The 26,384-nt window shown below is 47.4% G+C and overlaps 2 protein-coding genes across 2 annotated transcripts; both read left to right on the forward strand.

Annotated features, from left to right (window-relative positions):
- The first annotated feature begins 2,808 nt into the window (after window positions 1–2,808).
- APOLD1 (apolipoprotein L domain containing 1) lies at window positions 2,809–7,311 on the forward strand. The gene is made up of 2 exons (XM_009902428.2): window positions 2,809–2,939; window positions 6,463–7,311. The coding sequence occupies exon 2, from the start codon at window positions 6,468–6,470 to the stop codon at window positions 7,206–7,208; it is 741 nt and encodes a 246-aa protein (XP_009900730.2). The 5' UTR covers window positions 2,809–2,939; window positions 6,463–6,467; the 3' UTR covers window positions 7,209–7,311.
- Window positions 7,312–14,943: 7,632 nt separating this feature from the next.
- On the forward strand, window positions 14,944–24,868 carry DDX47 (DEAD-box helicase 47). Its single transcript, XM_054167814.1, has 12 exons — window positions 14,944–15,062; window positions 15,765–15,858; window positions 16,452–16,640; window positions 17,302–17,373; window positions 17,919–18,037; window positions 18,766–18,837; window positions 18,946–19,062; window positions 19,251–19,397; window positions 20,539–20,676; window positions 23,131–23,201; window positions 24,232–24,361; window positions 24,455–24,868. The coding sequence occupies exons 1-12, from the start codon at window positions 14,979–14,981 to the stop codon at window positions 24,572–24,574; spliced, it is 1,353 nt and encodes a 450-aa protein (XP_054023789.1). The 5' UTR covers window positions 14,944–14,978; the 3' UTR covers window positions 24,575–24,868.
- Window positions 24,869–26,384: the final 1,516 nt, after the last annotated feature.

Below are 26,384 nucleotides of genomic sequence, written 5' to 3' on the forward strand. Positions count from 1 at the left end.
TGGAAATCTGCAACAAAATTTGAAAGGCATGGCCTAAAACCACCACCACACCTCTGAAGTGCAGGTCTCTCAGTGTCCAGGAAACTCTCTGAGGAAATACTATTTAAGCAACAACAAGAAAAAGTGAATTGTCTCTTCTGCCTTCTAATGATGTCCTCTGCCCACGCACTAAGCACTGCAGGGGCTCCTGGGAATATTTGGTAGATGAGTACATTAAAGGAAGAGCACTGGGAAAAGAAGAAGAGCAACCAAAACTGTGTCATCTTCTCAGGCTCACTCTAGACATTTGTGTTGGTGTTTTTTTTCCATAGAATCATAGAATCAATAAGGTTGGAAGAGACCTCAGAGAATATCAAGTCCAACCTGTCACCCAGCACCTCATGACCAACTAAACCGTGGCTTCAAATGCAACATCCAATCCCTTTTTGAACACCTCCAGGGATGGTGACTCCACCACCTCCCTGGGCAGCACATCCCAATGGCCAATCTCTCTTTCTGTGAAGAATTTCACAGTATCACAGTCTCAGAGTATAACTAAGGTTGGAAGAGACCCCAAGGATCATCAAGTCCAACCTGTCCCAACAGACCTCACAACTAGACCATGGCACCAAGTGCCACGTCCAATCTCCCCTTGAACACCTCCAGGGACGGCGACTCCACCACCTCCCTGGGCAGCACATTCCAATGACGAATGACTCGCTCAGTGAAGAACTTTCTCCTCACCTCAAGTCTAAACCTCCCCTGGCACAGCTTGAGACTGTGTCCCCTTGTTCTGGTGCTGGTTGCCTGGGAGAAGAGACCAACCCCTTCCTGTCTACAATCACCTTTCAGGTAGTTGTAGACAGCAATAAGGTCTCCCCTGAGCCTCCTCTTCTCCAGGCTAAGCAACCCCAGCTCCCTCAGCCTCTCCTCACAGGGCTGGGGCTCGAGACCTCTCACCATTTCTTCCTGAGTTAATTTTTACCAAAACTCAGTGTCCTAGCAAGGACAGCTCGATTGGCACAAGTCCTGATGCAGATGAAGTTACAGAACACACACACACAAAAAATAAATAAATCCTATTTTATTTGGGAAGGTGTGAAAAAACTCTTCTGGTTTCTATCAACTGCAAACCTTTGCCAAGGCAGATGGGCTCACATTCAAGCACATGCTTGCTAAAACAAAGGGAAGGGCTAAAGCACTGTTTCCTTCAGTGTCAAAGTCACCTTCCTGTTAACGTGCAACATGTACAAAGTGTAACAGACCAAGACTGCTTATTTAAGCATCTTCAGAACAATGTTTTCTCTTTTGGGGCCTGTGACAGGTTGAAGTAGCTCTTCACTGCTATTTATTTGTTTGTTCATGTCCTAGCTCATAGAATCATGGAATCCATAAGGCTAGGAAAGACCTCAAAGATCATCAGGTCCAACCTGTCACCCAAGACCTTATGACTACTAGACCATGGCACCAAGTGCCACATCCAGTCCCCTCTTGAACACTTCCAGGGATGGTGACTTCACCACCTCCCTGGGCAGCCTATTCCTCACCTTGAGCCTAAGACCTCATGCAGGTCCACCCCTGACAAAACACTTGACACACTGTCTCACAGGCATTTTAAAGTGATCTAAAATGAAGCTGCCACTGAAATGGCTGCTCCCAGCTTTCTCGTCTCCCTGCCTGCTACCTGTCAGTCCTTGGCTCTTCCTAAGTTCATCTCCAGCAATTGCATGCCTACACATCTCACACATTCAAAGGTAAAGCCTCACCACTCTGACAGCTAGGTAGCTTTCAGATTCACCAGGCCAGAGAGATGCTAGGCTACAATCAGAGGTTCCCTGTCAGCAAACAGCCCTGAAGAGTAAGAAGTCAACAAGCAAAAAAGGAAATTCCCCTTCTTCAGGTGCAACTTCTGCACAGGCCCTGTGTCAGTAAGGACACATGGTCTAAAGTGGGTTGCACCACTTAGTGCCACCAAAAAAGTCCTGTCTTCCTGAACCCATTCAAAGAATCTCTTTGACTAAAGCTGGCCCTGGCTCAGTGTGAAAAGGTAGCACCAGGAGTGTCACTTAGGCTGCTCCTAACATCTTCATCACTTCCTTCCTCTGGCCTGGGCACAACTGCCAGGCAACAGCAGGCAGCAAAAAGGGGGATCCCAATGACCTTTCCTTACTTATCACTGGTTGCTAGGCAGGCATCTTAGGAAATCATGGCTGTTTCTCAACCATCTTGATGTCTGTGGTTAAGAAACAGAGCAAAGCCACAGGGAGATCCTTTTGCAGGGATGCTGCACAGTTTTATCTGCTCAGAAGGAGAAGATTCGGGAATTCAGAGCACTCCTCTTGCTGTAGAGCTTGTTTCCCTTTTATGGGGTGGAGCACTGCTCCAGCTCTCACACAGCACTGCTGTGCTCCAGCCAGTCACACACCAGATTGTCCCAGAGCTGGGATTTTAAAAGTATACTGGCTTTGAATGAAGCATCTGGCTGGCTCGTACTCCACTGGCTCTGCGTGTGTGGTGGTGGGGGGGAAACTTCAGTCATCAACTAATTGGCTGCTCCAGCACAGAGTAAAGTCAGTTGCTATTCCAGGGAAAGGAAAGGCAGCTGTTCCCTGAGGGGAATGACTGCACTAGCTCAGCTCCAGGAATAGGCTGAGATGTTAAATGATTTTCTTTCCCCCCTCACCCCCCACCCCCCCCACCCCCCCCTTACGCTTCAGGAAAAGCTACCACACAATGTTCATTCGCAGGGATCGTTTCCTGAGCATGATGTGTGCTCGCTGTCCTGCAGGTCACTTTCCAGTGTGTCACATCCTTCTGCACAAGGGAGAGCAGGAAATGGCAAACTCCCACTATGAGGCAAAGCATTCCCGTGGCAGCAATTGGTCCACAGGAGCTATAAATTGGTCTCCTCCAGAAACAGCTCAGAATTTGTCTTTGGGGAGGTCAGCTGGGCAGCAAAGGTAAGTCTGAAGCAGTATTTGTTGGAGTCTTTTCAAGTGCTGTATTAGGAAATCATTCTCTCTGGGTTTTTTGGTCTAATGTGTACCTGTGTTGTTGGGGAGATATTTTTTTCTCTAAATGCAGGAATTGGTTTCATTTTCCTTTATGTTGGCATAAAATTGGTGTAGTCAAGAAGCTGTGCAGCTCATGCTATATACTGGATGACTGTCCTATTACATGCAAGTGAGGTGGTTGCTGTTATTACCTGAGACTCTTCCCAGCAAGAAAATCTGCAGAACAAATCAAGAGTCTACAGGAATCCATATATTTAATGATCTTACTATTGACCTGCTGTTAAGTTACTGATGATATGGTCTTAGCTCATTTCAATGTCAGTGTCCATCTAGCTTCATGTTAGTCCTTGTGCTTTCTGCTTAATTTCTGACTATAGTGTTTATAATATAAGGATACTGCCTCCCACTAAGAAAATCACAATGTACTAAGTGGCTCAAATGGCCTAATGATACCAAGAGAGGGGGATCATAGGAGGAGGTCCTAAAGGATTCTACATGAGGTGGATTAGGATAAATAGAAGGGGGAAAAAACTTGCAGTGAGATTATTTACTTACTTCAGAATGGAGAGACTCCTTATGGTAGGAGGTTTCCTCCTTCTGAAAGACAAGGGAAGTGTGCAGAATGAAAGCCCCAAGGATCCCAGCTATATAGTGTGCTCATGTGAGGAACCAGGCACCTGCAATTCACACAGTACAGAAGACTAAGTTAAAAAGTGGCTGCAGAATGATTCTGCTTAGCTGGCTCTAGGACAGGGTCTTCCTGCTGCAGAGACTTCTTTTGGCTGTAAGGGCATTATGGACTGCAAGCAGCTTCCTAGCTCTGCAGATAGATTTTGCTAGGTGCAGAGGCAGCATAGCCTTGTGCACAGTGTAGTGCTGTGGAGCATAAAATCTCTGGTCCCATCAAACAACTGGCAATGCTACACTGCTCTTGTTACCTCCCTTGTCTCACTTATCCTATACATAGGCAAGCCTAAGGATACTGTAAACCACTTTGCAGCCCTAGAACAACCTGTAAATGTTTATTGGAACATTTCTTTCTATTCTCATGGCAAAGAACTGAGAAAGCAAAGATTGCTTAGCACTGAAACCCCGAATATTCACCCTCTAGAAAGGCAAATGCTCTCCTGCTATCTTGCCAGGGGTGGTTGCCATAGCCAGCAGTTTTCAGGCTTTTTATATTCACAGGCCTCTGTGCTTCTCTTGTTCCTCCAACCCCAAGGGAGTGCATTTTGAAAGTGGGCTTGCTTTTCTGATGCCCCCTTCATGAACCTTTTAAACAAGGTCCACAGGCCTCTGTGCCACTGGGGATCCAGCACAGAACAATGTTTCCCATCTTTGTCCAGTCCCTGACGCCAGGTTACAATAGGCAAATCATGCTGCAGGACCTTGAGCAGCTTAGGCTTAAAGAAAGGAAGGATGTTCACAATACACATCTGAGGCACCAAGGAGCTTCACACCTCCTAGATGGAAAATCCAGACCTTGACTCCCCTCAGCAGCTTCCCTCTATCCTCCTTTAATGGAAAATGACCTCTAAATAGCAACCTAGGATGGATGGCTTCCATTTTTTCAGATCCTGGCTTTTCATGTGAAAGATATCCTGGAATGTTGCAGATCCTCTGAATCCCAGCATGGGGTCAACACATTAATCCTGCAGTTCAAAAAGGGATTGAACCTGGCACTTGAAGCCATGGTTTAGTAGTCATGAGGTCTTGGATGACAGGTTGGACTTGATGATCTTTGAGGTCTTGCCCAACCTTATTGATTCTGTGATTACTACTCTGAGCAGTAAGTTACTAAACCTGAAGGGAATTTGAGTCCCCAGGGTTAGAAGGTACTTTTTGTGTCTTCACAGAGGTAGTAGGAACATCACCTTTGACCTCAACCTTTGAGATATTTCATTCCTCTCAGGGAACAAGAAAAACATTTAGGAGTTTTTTCCTGTTTGAAAGTAATAGTGGAATATGGTAATTAAATGTATATAGAACCACAGAATTGTTTTGGTTGGAAAAGACCTCTAAGATCATTGAGTCCAGCCATCGACCTAAGACCACCATGGCTATTAATCCACTTCCCAAAGTGCCATGTCCACACATCTATTGAACATCTCCAGGCACAGTGACTTCACCACCTCCATGGGCAACCTGTTCCAATGCCTGACCACTCTTTATGTAAACAAACTTCTCCTAATATCCAAACTAAACCTCCCCTGGCACAATATAAAGACATTTCCTCTTGTTCTATCACCTGATACTAAAGAAGAGACCAAGCCCCACCTCACTCCAACCTCCTTTCAGGTAGTTGTAGCGAGCAATGAGGTTTCCCCTCAGCCTCCTTTTCTCCAGACTAAACAATCCCATTTTCCTCAGACATTCTTCATCAGCCTTGCTCTCTAGACCCTTCACCAACTTTGTTGCCCTTCTCTGGACTCAATCCAGCACCTCAATGCCCTTCTTGCAGCGAGGGGCCCAAAACTGAATACACTATGTGAGGTGTGTCCTCACCAGTGCCAAGTACAGGGTCATAACCACTTCCCTGCTCCTGCTGGTCACACTATTGCTGATGCAGGCCAGGATGCTGTTGCTGTATGTGTGCATGTGAGAGTGTGAGAGAGAGAGTGAATATGAGAGAGAGAGTGAGTGTCAGAGAGAGAGAGTGTGAGAGAGTGTGAGAGAGTGAGAGAGTGTGAGAGTGTGTGAGAGTGTGTGAGAGTGAGTGTGAGTGTGAGAGAGTGTGAGCGAGAGTGTGAGAGAGAGTGTGAGAGAGTGAGAGAGAGTGAGTGTGAGAGAGTGTGAGAGAGTGTGAGAGTGAAAGAGAGAGAGAGTGTGAGAGAGAGAGAATGTGAGAGTGTGAGAGAGAGTCAGAGAGAGTGTGAGTGTGAGAGAGTGAGTGCGAGAGAGTGAGTGTGAGAGTGTGTGAGAGAGTGTCAGAGAGAGAGTGTGAGAGAGTGTGAGAGAGTGTGTCAGAGAGAGAGTGAGAGAGTGTGAGAGAGTGTGAGAGAGTGAGTGTGAGAGAGTGAGTGTGACAGTGTGAGAGAGTGTGAGAGAGAGTGTGAGAGTGTGAGAGTGTGAGAGTGAGTGTGAGCGAGAGTGTGAGCGAGAGAGAGTGTGAGCGAGTGTGTGAGCAAGTGTGTGAGTGTGTGTGTACATAAGTGAATGTGTGAGAGTGAGTGTGTGTGTGTACACGAGTGTGTGTGTGAGTGTGTGTGTACATGGGTGTGTGTGAAAGTGCGAGAGTGTGTGTGAAAGAGTGTGCACCTGAGTGTGTGCGAGTGGTGTGTACGTGAGTGGTGGGTGTGTGTGCGTGGATGTGTACGTGTGTGCAGACAGCAACTGTTTCACATAGCTCAGCAAAGCAGAAACCCCCAGCTGGCTGGATGCCATCCCTGAAACGCTGGTCCAGGCTGAGCACGTCTCACTGGTTTTACTCAACACAAATCCTAACCCAGCCTTTTCTGTTTCTGGACAGCGGCCATGGAGAGAAACGGTGCTGCCTTTCCCCAGACACCAGACCCCACACACCACTTCCACATTTCCCTGCTGGATCAGAGGCAGAGGCTGCGTGGGCAGATCGCTCACCTTCACAAGGCAGCTCGGAAACTCAGCAAGCTCCGCAGGAGGTCCCTGATCGCCAACGTGAGCGGCAGCACGCTGACGGCCGCGGGAGCGCTCACCGCCATCGTGGGGCTGTCCCTCAGCCCGGCCACCCTGGGAGCCTCTCTCCTGGCGTCGGCTGTGGGTCTGGGTCTGGCTGCTGCCGGCGGGGCTGTCAGCATCACCTCCGACCTCTCCTCGGTGCTCTGCAACTCCCGAGAGGTGAGGAAGGTGCAGGAAATCGCCACGACTTGTCGGAAACAGATGAGGGAAATCCTTGGCTGCCTGGAGTTCCTTCGCCGGGGGCAGGGCCCTGGGGACCCCAGGCTGCGCCAGTCAGAGAAGAGGGCCTCCATCTCTCTCTACAACTCTGTCTGCTTCATGGTCTTCTGCGGCTCCCACACCTTCCTCGTGCCAGAATACACAAAGGAGGTCACAAAAGTTAGCCAAGCTGTGCTGAAGGCCAAAATCCAGAAGCTGGCTGCTAACCTCGAGACCTGCACCAGGGCAATGGATGAAGTCTGTGAACTTCTGGAGTCTAGGACAGAGCTTTCTCAATGTATGAGGAGACTCAATTTGGGTTCTGTAACCACTGCTGAGATCCCAAGGTCATCCAGCTGAAAGAGGGTTTGCCCCATAACTAAACCCAGGCTTGGAAACGTGACATTATTAACTGTTACTGTTAGCACTGCTGCCTGTTGCTGTTGTACTGTTGGCAGTGCTGCTCCACGCAGGTGTGAACATCTCTCTTGTGCCCTATCTATATCTGAACACAGACTTCTCCCTCACACACTGCCAACTGACAGCAGCCACTTGATTCAGGTTGGAGGTTGTGATGGACACGTGGCCTACTGTGCACAAAGCAGCACATCCCAGAGCCCACATGCAGGGTTAGGTGGCTGTTCCTCAGCCCCCTGTTTCCCCAGCTCCTCTCCAGCTCTGCTTACCCAAGGTAGCAAAAAAAGAAGCTGGTCAGGAGGCTGGGGAAATACCTGACTGAACCTGGTTTGTAAATAACTTATGAACCTGAAAGGGCTGAGGTACCCCCCCAAAAAAAGGCAGCAATAGAGTTCCAGACTGGTAACCAAGGTACATCTGGAAAGGCTGTTGAAGGAAGCAGCTCCAGATATGACAGACTGCAGGGATGGCTCATCACCCCAGGGTGAAATAGCAGGGCCAGAAATTGTTTTGCTTTTTTGAAGAAACTTCTCCAGGCTCAGTACTGTGATGTTTTATGTTCTATTTATTTACATTAAGATTATTTTAAGGGTTTTTTTTATATTTTATTTAAAGATGTATTATTTTTATTTTCCTTTTAAAAAGAAGGCCTCTGCTCCAAAGGAAAGCAGCTCCTCTTAGAGGCAAAGGAAGTCTGTGGCATGTGAGAGCAAGTTATCTGGTCTTTGGCTGTGAGGGAGGGAAAGTCACTGTAGGGAAAGAAAAGCATGGCCTGAATGCTGATAGTTATAAAATAGGTGAAGCTCTGTCAACCAATGACAGATCTTAGGAACCAAAACAGGGAGAAGGACAGGTCAGGGAGCCTGGAACCAGAGTCTGCCTCAGGGCACTGGTGGAAGAAAGCAGTTTTATCTTTTGCAGCAGGGAGGGAAGCACAGGTTGGTGCAAGTGCTCTGAGCTGGAGCCCACCTGTGATGAGACCACATCTGAGAGGTGGAGTGCCACTCTCCATGCAGTTGAGCAGCCTGAGAGACCCACAGGGTTTTGTTTTTTTCCTGTGAAGGAGGAGGCAGCACTCATGGAGAACTACACATACCCCTAGGGTAGTGCTTACCAGGGAAGGCTTCATGTTAGCAACATATATATTGGTACTAATACTCGAGAGGGGCTCAGAGAGGCAAAGTGATTCAGTGGCAGGGCGTTTAAAAAAAAAAAAGGAAGAAGAGACCCTGTTCCAAGTGACTGTTCTGCTAAATACATCCTTCATGATTTTTTGACCCATCAGTGCCTTGGTTCCCCACAAATGGGGGCAGTAGCACTTCCCTACCTCACAAGGATATTCCTGGGACAAACACTGAAAAGCGCTCAAGTACTGTCATGATGGGGAAGGTGTCTGTACCTGGAAGAGGTACAAGGAAAAGACCCCAGAAACTAGCTTGAGACAGCTAGAGGATTTAATGCAGGGATAATTCCACCTCTACCAGTATGTCCCAGTAGATAAGGGAAACTCCCCTGCAGATGCATGAATCAAAATGATCATAAAAATACCCCCAAAACCAACACTGAGTTCTGTAACACCGAGCAAGCTCTTAAGAAGAGCAACACTCCATCTCACAAAGCTTGAATCTTTGTTCTTTTTAACCCTTCCTCTCATAAAATCAACATTTGTTTTAACACATAAGAAGAACACAAGCTGTAGCCCCTCAGAGTGTGACTCAGATGCTTGTAATGCCTGTGCCTGTTTGCCATAAATGAACAAGTACACTGCTGGTTTGATTAAATGAACATGAAGCACTTTTGTATCAGTGTCTCTCTGCACACCTGCATGTGAACACATTCCCACCCCTTGGATCACCCTGTTCAATGTACTGGAGCCAGGGAATCCACATGAGCAGCTTGACTTGTTCTGAAGGCAAGAATGAAAGAGAGGTCATCAGCTCCATGCCACACAGCTGGCATTTGTGTATGGGTGTCTCTGTTCATGTCTGTGTGAGTGCATAAGAGAAGCATAGCCAGCAGGTCAAGGGAGGTGATTCTCCCCATGTGCTCTGCCCTGGTGAGACCCCACCTGGAGTATTGTGTCCAGCTCTGGAGCCCCTATTACAGGAAGGATCTGGACATGCTGGAACATGTCCAGAGAAGGGCCACGAGGATGAGCAGAGGGCTGGAGCTCCTCTCCTATGAGGACAGACTGAAGGAGCTGGGGCTGTTCAGTCTGGAGAAGAGAAGGCTCTGAGGAGACCTTATTGTGGCCTACAAGAAAGGTGGGAAGGGACTTTTTAGGGTGTCAGGGAGTGATAGGATTAGGGGGAATGGAAAAAAAAATAGAATGGATAGACTCAGATTGGATGTTAGGAAGAAATTGTTCAGCATGAGGGTGGTGAGACACTGGCACAGGTTGCCCAGGGAGGTGGTTAGAAGCCTCAACCCTGGAAACTTTTAAGGCCAGGCTGGATGTGGCTGTGAGCAACCTGATCTAGTGTGAGGTGTTCCTGCCCATGGCAGGGGGATTGGAACTAGATGATCCTTGAGGTCCCTTCCAACCCTAATAACTCTATGATTCTATATCCCCAGGTGCACATCAGCCCACGTACACTGTGGATGCTGAGCTCTGACATGCATGTGTCTGAGCATGTGTGGGTTTGGAGTGTGAACTGCACACTATGCAAAGGCAGAGATGATGCAAAATCTTCCCAGTGCCCCAGCATATCACCAGCAAGCTTCACTTGATCACTTCTAACTTTACCATGCTTCTGATAGGACCAGGTTTATTCTCACAGAAAATTATGGAACATGGACTTCTACCTTCCCTCCAGCTGCTACTGCAGCTTTGTCTGCAGACAGGGAACCACAGAAGAACAGCAGCAGCTCTGAACAAACTGATCTGTTCTAATTCAAACTAATTCAGAAGGATGTGAATTGGATAGCTTAGAGCTTCAAGGGGGCTGGTTTGCTCTGCTCAGCACAATCCTGCACTGCAATCTATGCCACCGTTTCAGCAGCTGGGGACTTTTGTTTCCAGTCCAAGCCACACTGGCCAAACAACAACTGCCGTGATTAAGAGACAGGGCTCAGCCTGCTTCAGGCCAGGTGTCCACTTTATTATGCAAAGTCTTTTCTTTATAACAAAGCAGCAGTTTGTGGTTGGTGACAGCAAATGCATCACACAGGTACCTGTATCTTATCAGGGTTTTATCGAGCATCAAAGAAAAATTAAGAGACCAGGGACTCTGTTATAACAATCTATGATATGGGTGAAGTCTTACACTTTCAGGTCATAATAACCCTTTGTAATCCGGTATCCGTGCTCCCCCACCTACACTCCCATGGTTCACGAGCCATCGAGGCTGACACTGTCTCCTCTTATCAGTCTAGCAGTGCTTGGAGCTCGGCTCTCCAAGTTTTAACCCTTCATTTCCCCCTTCGGTTATATAACAAGAATCCCCTGAACAGAGCGATTCGTCAAACCTTATAAGCATTACAATAGACAAGGTTAAAAAGGTAGCAAAACAGAATAAAGCCGTAAAAGCATACATAATTGTTTTAAGAAGACTACGAATCCAGCGAGAAAGTCCCCAATTACCAAGCAATTTAAAAGATGAAGGAAGTGGCCACTTAGCCAAAGGCAGTCCTGCTAAACAAGTAGAAAAAAAAGGGGTACTCGGAAGAAGCTGTAGCCCGGCACAAAAGTGTCTTGGCCAGTTACATTAACAAGTGTAACCCATACACTTGTGAGTCTTCCCCGATCCATCTGTGAAAACAGCGGGGGGCAGACAGTGGTTGTTTGCTCCTACGAGGCAGAGGGGATAAAGAGAAGGCAAGATGAAACGATTGATGTGAAGGCGGGGGCACAGAGCGTCGACCTGCATAAGCTGTTAAAGACATAACAAAACCATCTGATTGCTGAAAAAGCCACTGCAAGTAAATCTCTGCAACAGGAACATAGATACAGTCAAAGTCTCTCCCTGCTAAAGTTTATAGTATCAGTATCACCAAGGTTGGAAGAGACCTCAAAGATCATCGAGTCCAACCTGTCACCACAGACCTCAAGACTAGACCATGGCACCAAGTGCCACGTCCAATCCCCTCTTGAACACCTCCAGGGATGGTGACTCCACCACCTCCCTGTGCAGCACATTCCAATGACGAACGACTCTCTCAGTGAAGAACTTTCTCCTCACCTTGAGCCTAAACTTCCCCTGGCACAGCTTGAGACTGTGTCCCCTTGTTCTGGCGCTGGTTGCTAGAGAGACCAACCCCTTCCTGGCTGTAGAGAGCAATGAGGTCACCCCTGAGCCTCCTCTTCTCCAGGATAAACAACCCCAGCTCCCTCAGCCTCTCCTCACAGGGCTTGTGCTCAAGGCCTCTCCCCAGCCTTGTTGCCCTTCTCTGGACATGTTCAAGTGTCTCGATGTCCTTCCTAAACTGAGGGGCCCTCAGGGCCACCTGGGCACACTGCTGGCTCATGTTTAGGCGGCTGTCAACCAGCACCCCCAGGTCCTTCTCTGTCTGGCAGCTCTCCAGCCACTCCGACCCCAGGCTGTAGCTCTGCATGGGGTTGCCGTGGCCAAAGTGCAGCACCCGGCACTTGGACTTGTTGAATGCCAAGTCTCTATCTGGCCTTAATAATTAAAAAGGCAAACATTTCATGCTGTGCAGAAACTGTCTTAACAGGCTGGTTAGGAAACAAAAACCCACTCAGTTAAAAGCAATGGGTCTGTTTTACCTGGGTCCCACTGAAAAATGAAGGCATGTGGCTGTCGAGCAGGATTCAACAGAGTTAAGAAAAAAGGCAGTTCAGGTGCACATCGATGAGCCTGCCTTGAGGCAATAGCCATGGTCACATTCTGCAAAGACTGAAGTGCTTCAGAATTCAAAGCTCAAGGAGAACACAGATTAGTATCACCCTTTAGGAGTTCAACCAAAGGACTTAAATCTGCACTGGAAATTCCCCAAAGAGGACGAAACCAATTTATGGTTCCCAGCAATTTCTGAACATCTTGAAGTGTTTTCACAGGCACATTGATTTGTAAAGGCTGTGGAACAGTTGTTTGGGTCTGAATTCTCCACCCTGAACCTTTCCAATATTTCAGATACATCTACTGACAAAAGGGAAATAGCCAAACTGGAAGTTCAGCAGAGCAGAATTGCTCCACCCTGCTCCCCAACAGAACAGCAGCTAAGGTGCATGGGCAGTGAGTTCAACAACAAAAACCCACATCACAAGCAGTGACTTCCTGCCACATCCCCTGGCTCCATTTCCTGAGGCATTCCCATGACCCTCACAAGGGTTTATGTCTACGTGCTAAGCCAGACTTAACCTTTAGCCCTCAATGATATATAACAAGCTCATGGCTCAGATTGCTTTGATTTTTTGGCAACATACAGTCATAACTAGAGTCTACACCATGTGTGTGTTTTATTGGGTTGGGTTTGTTTTCTAAATATTTTTGAATAATTGGAGCTCAGTGGGATGCAGCAGTTTTATTTCCAATGCTGCCCAGTGAATTGTTTCAGGTTTCCTCTCCTTGCTCTGTCATGCAGAGAGCTTGTTTGGATTTCCTCTCACTTTCCTCATTGTTCTGGGAACAGAGGAAATGCCACGCTTGGAATCCAGGGACAGATGCTCAGGTACATCAGCATTTCCACTGTGAGCACACCCAGACAGGCTTCCCACACAGCATGGGAGGGAGGTCTGTTCAGAAAAGCAGTCATGAGTTCCATTCTGCAGTTGCCTCTCCTGCCCTTTCAAAGGCTGAAGTCTTGGATATGGTAGCATCTTGTTTCCCGAGACAAATGAGGCTCACCTAGCTGCAAGGTTACCTTGCTGTAACTAGCACTGGGACTACAGATCAGAGAGACCACATCCAGAGCAGACAAAAAACAATGAGTGCAGGAACTCCCACCATGATATAATTATTTTGCTGCTGCTCTCCCCTAAAAGGTCATGAAATCCATCATTTTCACCTCTCACTGCTCACTTGTAAGCTCCCTGCCCGAGTCACAACAGCAGAAATCAATAGAGCTGGGAGAGTGTGTACCTCTATTCCCATTTCCTGTGCTCTCATTTCATGATGTGAGTTGCCACAGTTTATGTATTGCTGGCACTTCAAGTTGCACACTGGCTATGTGGTGGAACAATGACAGTTCTTGACTTCCCTTCCCCCCTTCATTAGTACTTCAAAATGTTTCAAGCCAGTGCTTTTGAAAGAGTTAATTTGCTCTTTATATGTATGGTATATACAAGTTGATACATATTGTATATTTGTGCCTGACTGACTCATTTCATCTTCTTTTACAACTGCAGAATTTATGAATACAGAACATCATCCTGCACACTGCCTAAGCAATGCAAATGCTGAGTTGCAGGACAGAGGCTTAGCCTTTTGGGCTTAATGCCAAGCAGGTAGGTTTTCACACAACCAATTCAACGTGCTCTTATGCCAACATAGGTGGCTATAGCTTCATAACTTCTCCTTCCCTGGAGAGCTCTCCAGACTTCAGTGAAAACCCACCCACAGTTTCTAATTCAGCAAAGCACAGCACTTGTCACATGAATCAATCCCCTTTGCAGAAGCAGGAGCCTAATTAAATTTAAAGAAAACAAGAGTTGAAGACATTTAGAAGAAAGGCTTCCTCAAGTGTGCTGCTTAATCATAGAATCATGGAATGGTTTAGGTTGGAAGAGATCTTTAATGATCATCTAGTCCAACTCCCCTGATATAGAAGGGACATCTTCAACTAGATGAGGTTGCTCAGAGCCCCATCCAGCCTGACATTGACTGTTTCCAGGGATGGGGCATCTACCACCTGTCTGGGCAACATGTTCCACTTTCACCAGCTTCATGGTAAAAACCTCCATCCTTCTATCTACCTTAAATCTTTCCTCTCTTAGTTTAAAACCATCACACCTTGTCCTATCACAACAGGCCCTGCTGAAAAGTCCCTCCTCATCATTACTATTATAGGCACCCTTTAAGCACTGGAAGGCTGCACTAAGGTCTCCCCAGAGCCTTCTCCAGGCTGAAGGACCCCGACTCTGTCTCTCCTCATAGGAGAGGTGTTTCACCTCTTCCTTCATTTTTGTGCCTGCTCCAACAGGTCCAATGTCCTTCTTGTGTTGGGGGCTCCAGAGCTGGACACAGTACTCCAGATGAGGTCTCACCAGAGCTGAAGAGAGGGGCTGAATCGTGGGCCTGCTGGCCATGCTGCCTTTGATGCACAACGAACTCGTACAGAGCAAGGACATTGCCACAAACACGCAGCTCACAGGCGTTCCTCACACAGGGAAAGGACAAACCGACGCCACTGGGGAACCCCAGACTTACACCTACATTCCAGCAGGCTGCGCTCTGAGGCACTCCGTCTGCAGAAAGGCACCTTCTGACCACAGGAAGCTGACACCGCCTGCACCTCCCTGCAGCAGGCTGCCCGCCCCTCCCGAAGCTCCAGCCCGGCCCCAGCCGCCGAGAGCAGCGGCGAAGGCGCCTGCCCCGACGGACGCCACGCGTGGCTCCGCACACCCTGCTCCCATCGGCTCTGTCCCCCGAATTGCAAATCCCATCAGCCCCCCAAGACGACTACAGCTCCCAGAGTGCCCTGCGCAGCGCCTCCAGCCCCGCTTCCATTGGCTCTGTCCCCCGCCCATCACCCCCTCAAGACGACTACAGCTCCCAGAGCGCTCTGCGCAGCCCCAGAGCGGGACGGGCCAAGATGGCGGCAGGAGATGAAGAACGGCAGACGGCGGAGACAGCGATGGAACCAGAGACGGAAGAGCCGCGGAGCTTCAAGGACCTGGTGAGACCGGCTAGAGGCACTTCTGCCCCCGCTGCTCCCTCCCCCGTGTCCCCGCCCCGCGCATCAGGCCGGGGTGGGAGGACGGGGAGCTCCTGGCACAAACCCATGTGCGAGTTTGTGCCCCACGCCGCACCGCCTCGCTCCGCCCCGTCGTCTTGTCGCGTAGTGCTTGGCTCGTCGTGGCGTGGCCCCGGGCTGCGGCGCCAGGCCCGGCAGAGCTGCCGGTGCGCCGGGAGCAAGCAACGTGCGCTCCCGTCTATGCGCCGAGCCGCTGGCGTGGTGCCGTGCCCAGGCAGGAGGTCTGGGAGTTCAGCCTCTGCTCCGGGGAGGTTGGCGTTGCTGCCTCGGGCTGTGCTCCTCGGACAGCTGCCTGTATTTTCAGTTGTTAACTTGGCCAGCCGTTTTCGTTGTTTCACGCTCATGGGATGCTCCTGGACGGGAAAGGAGGTGGTTGAATGTGTATGGAGAAAGCTTCCTGTGTAAACTAGGAAAAAAAGTAATCGGTTTCCTGCTGATGACTGTCACCTCGAAGTTTTGATGGAGTTGTAGAGCACTGTGAGCAGCCTACTACCCTTTTATGCAGTTGCATTGAAGGCCTGATGGGGTTTTTCTTTGCCGGAGACAAGTTTGGTTCTGTTGCAGGCTGTGTTTATTATTTAAGTCTTTTTGGTGATACCTGTTTTCCTTTTCACTAATATTCAGGGAGTGACAGATGTTCTGTGTGAAGCTTGTGACCAGTTAGGGTGGAAGGTGCCAACAAAGATCCAAGTTGAAGCTATTCCAGTGGCTCTTCAAGGTGAGCAGTGTTTCTGTGTTCCTGAATCTGCAGATGCCTCAGGAGCTCTATGTGAACAAATGTTGCTGAGTGAGAAGCAAGTGGCAGGGATGAGAGTGTTCTCATGTCACTGTTGAAGACCTCTGGCTAGAAATATTCTGTGTTTTGTGAAACGTGGGTTTGGTAATGCTGTTGTCTTGTAGTTGATATAACCCAAGTGTTAAAACACTCAAGTTTATTTCCTTATAAGCCTAAGCAACCAGCTGATCTTTAATACTTATCCAGATAGAAGCAGTAAGCTGTAAACTGACAGGTTTGAGCAATAATAAAGTAAGGGGGGAAAAAAAAGTAAATCTTTCCTTGAATCTGAAATTCTTATGAAAACCTGCATATTGGCAGAAGTTTAGAGGAGAAGAGGATCAAAACTGTAACTGCATAAATGTAGTCACACAGCAAACAATGGTGCAGAGATGTTCTGATATTTGGTTTGGCCCTGTGATGTTCTTTACCCTTTGTATATCTTGGGTTTTCACATCCTTAGGAATTCTTGTGCTTTATTGACTTCTTTGGTCTAGATTTGTAACAGTTGTTACCCTCTCTGCTGCTCCTTGTAGGCAGAGATATCATTGGACTGGCAGAAACAGGCTCTGGAAAAACAGGAGCCTTTGCATTGCCAATTCTTCAAGCACTGCTGGACACACCACAGCGATTGTTTGCTCTCATCCTTACACCAACAAGAGAGCTGGCCTTCCAAATCTCAGAGCAGTTTGAAGCTCTTGGATCCTCCATTGGTGTCCACACTAGTAAGTAGTTTTGTGATGTTGAAGCAGTTTTCCTGAGCACTGAAGCTTACCCTGTTCTAGGTTGCAAAAGAAAAAGTAGAGGGGATTTGCATGAAGGATTCAACAAAAGCTTGTGATGCTAGAAGGTGGAGATCTGCTCTCTCTTTCTTTCTGGGAAAGAAAGACTGCATGATCTTTCCTTATGGAGTAGTCTGGAGCTCTTATGCATTTTATGGCCAAACAGTTAAAGGTAGAAGCAGAAGATCTTCCCAATAGTAAACTTGTGTCCAGTGAAGTTGCAGAGAGCTCCACTCTGTAGTGTGATGCAGTTTAACCTTTCCTTCAGACTGTGCTGTCTCTTTAGGTAGTCTTTAAAACTGCAAAAGCTTTGTGGGTATTTTTGGAATTCCTGGATTTTTGCTGCTGAGTTAAGCTATAAGGAATAAGTTGTGTGTGTGGCTCTTCAGTTCTGAAAATAAAACACCCAGGGTCATTAAGGGCTTAATTTAAAAGGTCTGGGTAAGTCAGATGTGCTAAAGTGAAGTGGATTCTCCTAAAGATTAGTAGCCTTTTATCTGTGCAGACTTGTTGTGGGTGGCAGGGAGTAGGAGGAAACTCTGTGGTGACAGGGGATGACTGGCACTGCACTTGACAGATTCACTATGTTCTGTTTGTCCTGCAGCTGTTATTGTGGGTGGAATTGATTCAATGTCTCAATCCCTGGCCTTAGCCAAGAAACCACACGTTATAATCGGTAAGTTAATGTGCTGGGGATGCAAGGGTATGAATGTTATCAAACTGCAGTTGTCCAAAGAAAGAATGCCAAAAGGTTTTGTGCACTTGAAGGAGTGAGAGTACATCCTTCATTTGCTTTTTGCCCTGAGATCTGAGTACTGGCTTGTTAGTGTTTCTGAATTGCACACCAGTAGCCTTGTTGCTACATTCTCCCTCCAAAGCATTTCTGCTGGATCACCTTTGGCTTGGCTTTTCATTTTCCGCACCTACTCAACGCTGGTCTCATCCTGCTCAGTATAGCTCATTTATGGTCTGTTTTGCTTTGGGTTTTGTGTTTGGGGTCGTTTTTTTTAGGAGGAGAGTGGGAAGGAGGGCATTCTTCAGAGCACCTGACTGCAGTAGGCTTAATTCAAACCAAAAGATAATCCTATAAAATGAAGCCTTTCCAGAAAGCAATCTGCCTTTGCTTCTCTTGGGCAAAGAATTCAACGTCTTTAATGGATGGCTCTCTTGCCTTGTTGGATCTTTCCTTTTGCTTTCATTACAAATTTTTTTTGTTGGTAGCAACCCCTGGCCGTCTAGTTGATCATCTGGAGAACACAAAAGGCTTCAATTTACGAGCTCTGAAGTTCCTGGTGATGGATGAAGCCGACCGGATCCTTAACATGGATTTTGAGACTGAGGTAGGAATCTGCTAAAAGAAGAGTTTTGGAGCACCAGGATGAGACTCTTTAAAATGGGTTCCTCACACTCAGGTGTTTACAGACTGGAACACAGGAGTTCCAAGAGAACAAGTTCCACCTCAACATGAGAAGAAACTTATTTATGGAGAGGGTGATGGAGCCTTGAAACAGGCTGCCCAGAGAGGTTGTGGCATCTCCGTCTATAGAGACTTTCAAGACCCATCTGGATGCATTCCTGTGTGGCCTGCCCTAGGTGATCCTGCTTTGGCAGGGTTAGACTTGATCTTCAGAGGTCCTTTCCAATCCCTACCATGCTATTGTTGTGTGTTCTGTGGAAATTAATAACAATCTTTAACAAAGATGTAATAATTGCACAAAGCCCTATGGTGGTAGCAGAACGTTGCTGAGTTCTGCAGAGCACTAGCAAGAGTACAGCAGGAGACATTTTGTCTCCAATCTGCTGGTTTCTTTGGAGCTTCTGACATTGATGTAGTTACTGTAGAACAGGACCATATGCAGGAATATTGACTGCTATTTGGCTTCTGGAATTCACACTGCCTAACTGTTAACAAGCTATCAGCCTACTCCTTTAGAAAGGGAAATTTGTTCCTACTGTGACTCTTAAGTTGCACATGTACATTACTCTTCATTTGGATGATCATTATGTTTGGAGGAGGCTTATGTCTGTCTGTCTTGTTGCATTCAGCATTTCCATTCTGTTTTTACAGGTGGATAAGATACTAAAAGTGATTCCTCGAGACAGGAAGACATTTCTGTTTTCTGCTACCATGACCAAGAAGGTGAGAACAGAGCACTCTGCTTCAATTCTCTTTTCATCAGGCTCTGCTGTTGACTAGATGGTATCAAGATCTCTGCCCATTGAATACTAATTAGATTGATCTTCCCAGGTGCAAAAACTCCAGCGTGCTGCTCTGAAGAATCCTGTTAAATGTGCTGTTTCTTCCAAATACCAGACAGTTGAGAAACTGCAGCAGTACTACATTTTCATCCCCTCCAAATTCAAGGTGATGCCACTTCTGTTTCTTCCCTCTTCTGGTTGTGTCTTGTCTTGCTGTTCCCACATCTGCCAAATACCTTGGCATTTTCTCCAGCTTATATTTAACTCTTTAATGTGGTGTATGATTTAGTTTCTTTTTCCTTTTAATGACTTTTTTCCCTCCACTATTTTTTTTTCTCCTCTGTTTCTTCACAGGACAGCTACCTGGTTTATATCTTGAATGAACTAGCTGGGAACTCCTTCATGATATTCTGTAGCACGTGTAACAATACTCAGAGGACTGCTCTGCTGCTCCGCAACTTGGGGTTCACTGCTATCCCTCTCCATGGGCAGATGAGTCAGGTATGGGCACAGAATGGAGCACACAGGAGACCTGCCACTTGGGAAATGGGGTTCACCACACTGAGGCCTTGAGCAACCTGGGCTAGTGGAAAGTTCCTGGGAAGGAACAGTTCTGTGCACCAGTATAGGTTGGGGACGGACCTGCTGGAGAGCAGTGAAGGCAAAAAGGACCTGGGGGTCCTGGTGGATGGAAGGATGGCCATGAGCCAGCAATGTGCTCTTGTGGCCAAGAAGGTCAATGCCATGCTGGGGTGGATTAGAAGGGGTGTGACCAGTAGGTCGAGAGGGGTTCTGCTTCCCCTCTACTCTGCACTGGTGAGGCCACATCTGGAGCATTGTGTCCAGTTCTGGGCCCCTCAGTTCAAGAAAGACAGCTGCTTGAAAGAGTCCAGCGCAGAGCCATGAGGGTGGTTAAGGGAATGGAACATCTTCCATATGAGGAGAGACTGAGGGAACTGAGGGCTCTTCAGCTTGGAGAAGAGGAGACTGAGAGGTGACCTCATCAATGTTTATAAATACATAAAGGGTGAGTCCTGAGAGGATGGAGCCAGGCTCTTGTCAGTGCTGCCCAGTGACAGGACAAGGGGCAATGGGTGGATGTTGAGGCACAGGAAGTTTCATATAGATATGAGGAAGAATTTTCTCACTGTGAGGGTGACAGAGCACTGGAACAGGCTGCCCAGGGAGGCTGTGGAGTCTCCCTCTCTGGAGATGTTCAGAACTCGCCTGGATGCATTCCTGTGTGATCTGTTGTAGGTGATCCTGCTCTGGCAGTGGGGTTGGACTAGATGACCTTTCAAGGTCCCTTCCAACCCCTGAAATACTGTGATTCTGGGAAGTGTCCTTGCCCACAGCAGTGGGGTTGTAACTAGATGACCTTTAAGATCCATTCCAACCCAAACCATTCTATACCATGCAGGAATATTTCACAGCTAAGTGACCTGGCTTGATCCCTAGAAATTCAATGTGAATTCTGCCACTGATTCTGTAGTAGTTCACAAAGAAATTAGAGAGCTGGTTTATTATTTTTTTTTTGGAGTAGTTTTCCCCCCCAATTCTTCAGTCCAGGGATTTCAACAAGAGCATCTTAACTCAAATGAACATTCTTCTGTCATCCCCTTTGTGGCCTTCTCTTTTCCAGAACAAACGTTTGGGCTCTCTGAACAAGTTCAAGGCAAAGGCACGTTCTATTCTGCTGGCTACTGATGTTGCAAGCAGAGGCCTGGACATCCCACATGTAGATGTGGTGATCAACTTTGATATTCCCACACACTCTAAGGTAAGCCAATCTGCCACCTGAGAGCTCCTGGTCACTGGGAGGCGTAGTGGTTTAGCTGGGATTGTTTAGCCTGGAGAGGAGGAGGCTCAGGGGAGACCTTATTGCTGTCTACAACTACCTGAAGGGAGGTTGTAGCCAGGTGGGGGTTGGTCTCTTCTCCCAGGCAACCAGCACCAGAACAAGAGGACACAGTCTCAAGCTGTGCCAGGGGAGGTTTAGGCTTGAGATAAGGAGAAAGTTCTTCACAGAGAGAGTTGTTAGCCATTGGAATGTGCTGCCCAGGGAGGTGGTGGAGTCACCATCCCTGGAGGTGTTGAAGAGGGGACTGGACGTGGCACTTGGTGCCATGGATTAGTGGTCATGAGGTGTTGGGTGACAGGTTGGACTTGATGATCTTTGAGGTCTTTTCCAACCTCTGTGATAGTGAAGCTAGACAAAGGAACAAAGGCACTCTTTCTCTGTTCTGCTGACTGGAAGGTTAGTTCACACTTCTGTAGCTTAAAAGATAGATCTGCAGTAGAGTTGGTATCTCAGTTGAGTTGGTTGACCTCATCTGGCTTGTAAAATTGATCTCATAAGTGAAGGGGTGAGCTGGGGCACGTCCTGTGCCTCTATTTCTGTTCAGATTATGTTTTTTGACGTTCAAAGGCTGCTTGACTTTGAAAATAGTTTTAACATACTGCCAATTTAAGGTGGTCCATCTCTGTTCTTGTAGCCCAGGTCGGCCTTCACATTTTAAACTGTTTTAAAAGAACAACTGAAAATTGTCCTATTGGGTTCAATGAGGCTTTAATTGAAAGATGCTTGCAGTGTTTCACTTTCATGTCACAAAAGTACAGCAAATTGAGCAAAATGAATTACAAACTCCACCTTGTAGGAAGTACAGTATTATCTTAGGGATGTGACTTTTCCCCAGGGTTCCATCAACATACTTTTCAGGAGTTGCTGTTGTTTCTTACAATCATCAAAGATACTGCAAAAAGAATCACAGAATCAATAAGGTTGGAAAAGACCCCAGAGATCATCAAGTCCAACCGATCACTCAACACCTCATGACTAACTAAACCATGGCACCAAGTGCCACGTCCAATCCCCTCTTGAACACCTCCAGTGATGGTGACTCCACCAGCTCCCTGGGCAGCACATTCCAATGGCCAATCTATCTTTCTGTGAAGAATTTCTTCCTAACATTCAGCCTAAACCTCCCCTGGCACATCTTGAGACTGTGTCCTCTTGTTCTGGCGCTGGTTGCCTGGGAGAAGAGACCAACGTCCACCTGTATACAACCTTCCTTCAGGTAGTTGTAGAGAGCAATGAAGTCTCCCCTGAGCCTCCTCTTCCCCAGGCTAAACAATCCCAGTTCCCTCAGCCTCTCCTCACAGGGCTGTGCTCCAGACCCCTCCCCAGCCTTGCTGCCCTTCTCTGGACACGTTCAAGTGTCTCAATATCCTCCTTAAACTGGGGGGCCCAGAACTGGACACAGTACTCAAGGTGTGGCCTAACCAGTGCTGAGTACAGGGGCAGAATGACTTCCCTGCTCCTGCTGGCCACACTATTTCTGGTGCAGGCCAGGATGCCATTGGCCTTCTTGGCCACCTGGGCACACTGCTGGCTCATGTTCAGCTGCTGTCAACCAGTACCCCCAGGTCCCTTTCTGCCTGGCTGTTCTCCAGCCACTCCAACCCCAGCCTGTAGCACTGCATGGGGTTGTTGTGGCCAACTAGAAGAATGGTGTTGCTTTGGAAGATGCTGCTTTGACATTATAAGTAAAAAACTGTTGTGAGCAGCATCTTGAACGACATTGTTAGTTTGTTTGCCTTTCCTTGTCCAACCATGTTGCAGAATGCATCCTTCCTCCTCTTGCTCCCTTTCTTGACAGGCTTCCTTTCTCCCTGCGTGGAGAAGGGAGTTATTTTAATTCCCATAATGCAGTGTAAAAGCTGGAAAATGGCCTAGAACCATATAAAGAGAAGACAGTCAACAGATCAGATGCTTCCAGATTGTTTTCATTCATCTTCCCTTTTTTCTGTGCTTGCCACATTTAAATCTGCTTGCCAGAGGGTTTGCCTGGAAGCCAGACTCTGTGGAGCACTAGATCCCAAGACTGAAAATGCAGGCATTGGCTCACTTCAATATTAGCTTTCCAAGTGATAGCTCATGAGCCAAGTCATGTATCACAGCTCTTGTCCTGCAGTCTTGAATAATTAGAGACACTCTCCTGTTTGAGAAAGAAGAGACTTCAAATGTGAAAACCACAGGTATGCCCCCCCCATAAGCCAGCATCTTCTCAAATGCTGGTAGTGCACACAGTCCTGAGTGCTTAATCCTGCCTGCATTTGTCTTTCCATTTTCCTGTTCTTTTTCTGAAGAATGATGATCTGGGCTGATGCCTCCCAGCTTCTGTTGTGTGTCTGGTGCACATATCTTATTGCTTATCAAGGCAATTGTTTTCAGGATTACATTCATCGTGTTGGGAGAACAGCTCGAGCTGGGAGATCTGGCAAATCCATCACCTTTGTCACACAGTAAGTGTTCAGATGGGGCAGGCTTACTCTTCCCAGCTGTATTTCAGAAGACAGCTGATCTCATCCTGGGTGAAAGGAAAATGCTGCTTTTCGTTTTGAGGTGCCACTTGGGTTTCTTTAGTTAGAGCGGAAAGAATTAGAAGTCCAGGGTGAGGAGGAAGACGAGCTTAGGGAAGTTTTAGAAGCAGTCATGTAATGAGCAGAGCTGTTTATAACTTGATTGTGTATTGCACATGTATGAGACACTGCCTGGAGTATTGCATCCGACTCTGGGTCCCCCAACACAAGAAGGGCGTTGAACTGTTGGAGCAGGTCCAGAGGAGGGCCACAAAGATGATGAGAGGGCTGAAGCACCTCCTTTGTGGGGACACCCTGAGAGGGTTGGTGTTCAGCATAGGGAAGAGAAGGTTTTTGGGAGACGTTATAGCAGCCTTCCAGTACCTGAAGGGGGCCTGCAAGAAAGAAGGGGAGGGGCTTTTTACAGAGGTATGTAGTGATAGGACAAGGGGCAGTGGCTTTAAGCTGGAAGAGGGCAGATTTATACTGGATATTAGGAAGAAATTCACAGTGAGGGTGGTGAGGTGCTGGAACAGGTTGCCCAAGGAAGTTGTGGACACCTCCTTCCTGGAGGTGTTCAAGGCCAGATTGGATGGGGCCTTGAGCAACCTGGTCTAGTGGAAAGTGTCTCTACCCATGGCAGGGGTTAGGAAGTAGATGATCTTTAAGGTCCTGCCCTTTCTATGATTTTTATGACATATAATGCTGGCTAAGTAAATGAGGGGGTGTGGGGATGGGTTTGGATAAATCCTAAAGTATTTGTTTAGTCTTCCAAATACTTCAGACAAAGATGAAGCTCAGTAACTCAGTGAGGCCATCCCAAATGACGGATGCAATTTGGAGTTGCTTGTGAGACCATCAGCAGGAGATGACAATATCTGTAGGCTGGAGATAAAGGGTGATACCCATGGGTGGTGACAGCTGAAGCAGGTTGAGGAGGGCTGCTTTAATCTGGTGCCTTGCCTTTTCTCAGGTACGACGTAGAGCTCTTCCAGCGTATAGAACACCTGATTGGCAAGAAGCTGCCAGCGTTCCCCATGCAAGAGGAGGAGGTTATGATGCTGACAGAGCGTGTGGCTGAGGCCCAGAGGTTTGCTCGAATGGTGGGTGCTGCCTTTTTGTCCCTCTGCTTGCTGTGGCAGTCTGAGTTGCCTCAGGTGCCAGGACTCTTGGTCATTCTCTTGCTGACATTGCAGGAGCTGCGGGAGCAGGGAGAGAAGAAGAGGTCTCGGAAAGGTGACGATGACGACACGGAGGAAGCCCTTGGTATCAGGAATAAGGTGGCAGGTGGGAAGAAGAAGAAGAGGAAAGCCTAGTTCAGTATTTGGACAGACATTTGTATTTTTCTCTTCATGGCTACATGAGCTCAGTGAAAACAGTCTACCAAGCCATCTCCAGTGGATTTTTTTTTCATGACTCCTTACAGAACTGGGCAGTCCGCCTGGAAAGCATCTTCCTCTCTTCTGCTTCCCCAGTTACAGACTGAGCTTGGCCCATTGTGGTTCCATGGAACCAGTCTTCCTTTCAGAGACACCTGAAAACAGCTGTGGTCTGACCCTGCTCGTTCACAAAGCGGTGCAGCATGAGTCCAGCTTTCCCATGGCTGCAGGCTGGCTGTCCCCCCAAACTCACCTGGGATCAGATTGGTCTGTCAAATGAAAAAAAAAAAGAGAGAGGAAATAAATTAAAAGAAGCAACTGAGTTTCCACAGCACAACTGTGATGCCCTTGCCTTGGTGAAAGGCCATGTGGTGTGGAGAACTCCAAATATACCTTGCTTAATTTTAAAGCTACTTGGCTTTCCTTGTCTTGTCGTTGGCACGTTCATTTTGAGTATCAGCTCTGCCAGGTTTTCTTCTTAGGTTCATCTTAGCCTTTCAGATGTGACATCAGTACCTTAGCTATATGGGCTGAAGAGTGACCCAGCACGGAGGGAACCCGTTGTGGCAAGATTAAATTATTCACTGCCTGCAATTCAATCCAGAATCTGTAACGATTGACAAGGAGAGGACTAGGTTTGGGTAGTTTGGGGTCTTTTACCTGCATCTTGTAGTACTTAAAAGCCGCCACAAGAGGGCGGTATTTAAGCAGGAAAGCAACTGAGCTGGGTGGTGAAGAACATTTCAGAGGCTGCCTGCGTTTCCCTCTTTATTTCTCTGTCTTAGGCAGAGGTCAGTGCTGTGCTGTGTAAGCAAGAATGGGGTTAAGCGTACTTCCCTTCATATCAAAGCAGAAGGTTAGTGCTAGCTTCCTTAGGCAGTAAAAAATTTCACAGTGGGCATTCTGCTGGTGGGCAGAGAAGGGTGAGAAGTTCCTTTGTGGTCTCTCATGGTGGAAAATGAATCTTTGTTAAAATGACTCAGAAAATGGGGTTTCTCCTATAGGGAAAGCTATTGAAAAGATTGTTTTGAGAAGGAAATGGAAAGCAGAAGCTACTGTAGTAGTCAGGATGAGCACCATGGTTACTTCACAGGATCATATGCACATGTGTGCTAGTCAGAATGCTTTTATGCTTTTGTTTGGGGCAGCACATTTTGCAAAACTGTAAGGAAAAACTTCATGAGGAGCAATACTTCATGGCCTCATGAGGAACAAATATCTCTTCTGGTATGAGAAGAGTGCCAGTGTTTTCACAATGTCCCTTGTGTTTTTTATTTCTTCCTAGCAATTTACTCAAACCTCCTGAATATTCACCTTCAAGTCTGACAGCTCTAAAGCAGTCTAAGATGAATGGCAGATAAGTAAGGGTACAGATCTTGGGTATGCTGACTAAGAGCATTCTTTCAAAGCAGGAGCAGTGAGTATCTCCTGTGGGTTGTAGTGCAGAGGCAGGGATGGAAGCCCAGTGCTAACATCATGTTAGTTCTAGGTGGTCCTTTGGTAGGAATCATGTCATGTACAAGGATACAGCCCTAGAATGCACCTGAGAGGGAAATGAAATGAGGGAACATATGGGTGGTTATGCAAATGCTCATTCCTCATGGAGCAGGGGAACTTCCTGACTCCTCATCTGCCCTTCTGGATGCTTGCACAAAATTTCTTGCCCTTCACAAGCAGGAGAGGGTTGGTTCTGCTATTGGTAAATAAAGGTTAGATCCCTCTGAGGCTTCTGAGTCTCAGGCAAACC

The sequence above is a fragment of the Dryobates pubescens genome, chromosome 15, assembly GCF_014839835.1.
Source record: "Dryobates pubescens isolate bDryPub1 chromosome 15, bDryPub1.pri, whole genome shotgun sequence".
NCBI lineage: Eukaryota > Metazoa > Chordata > Aves > Piciformes > Picidae > Dryobates > Dryobates pubescens.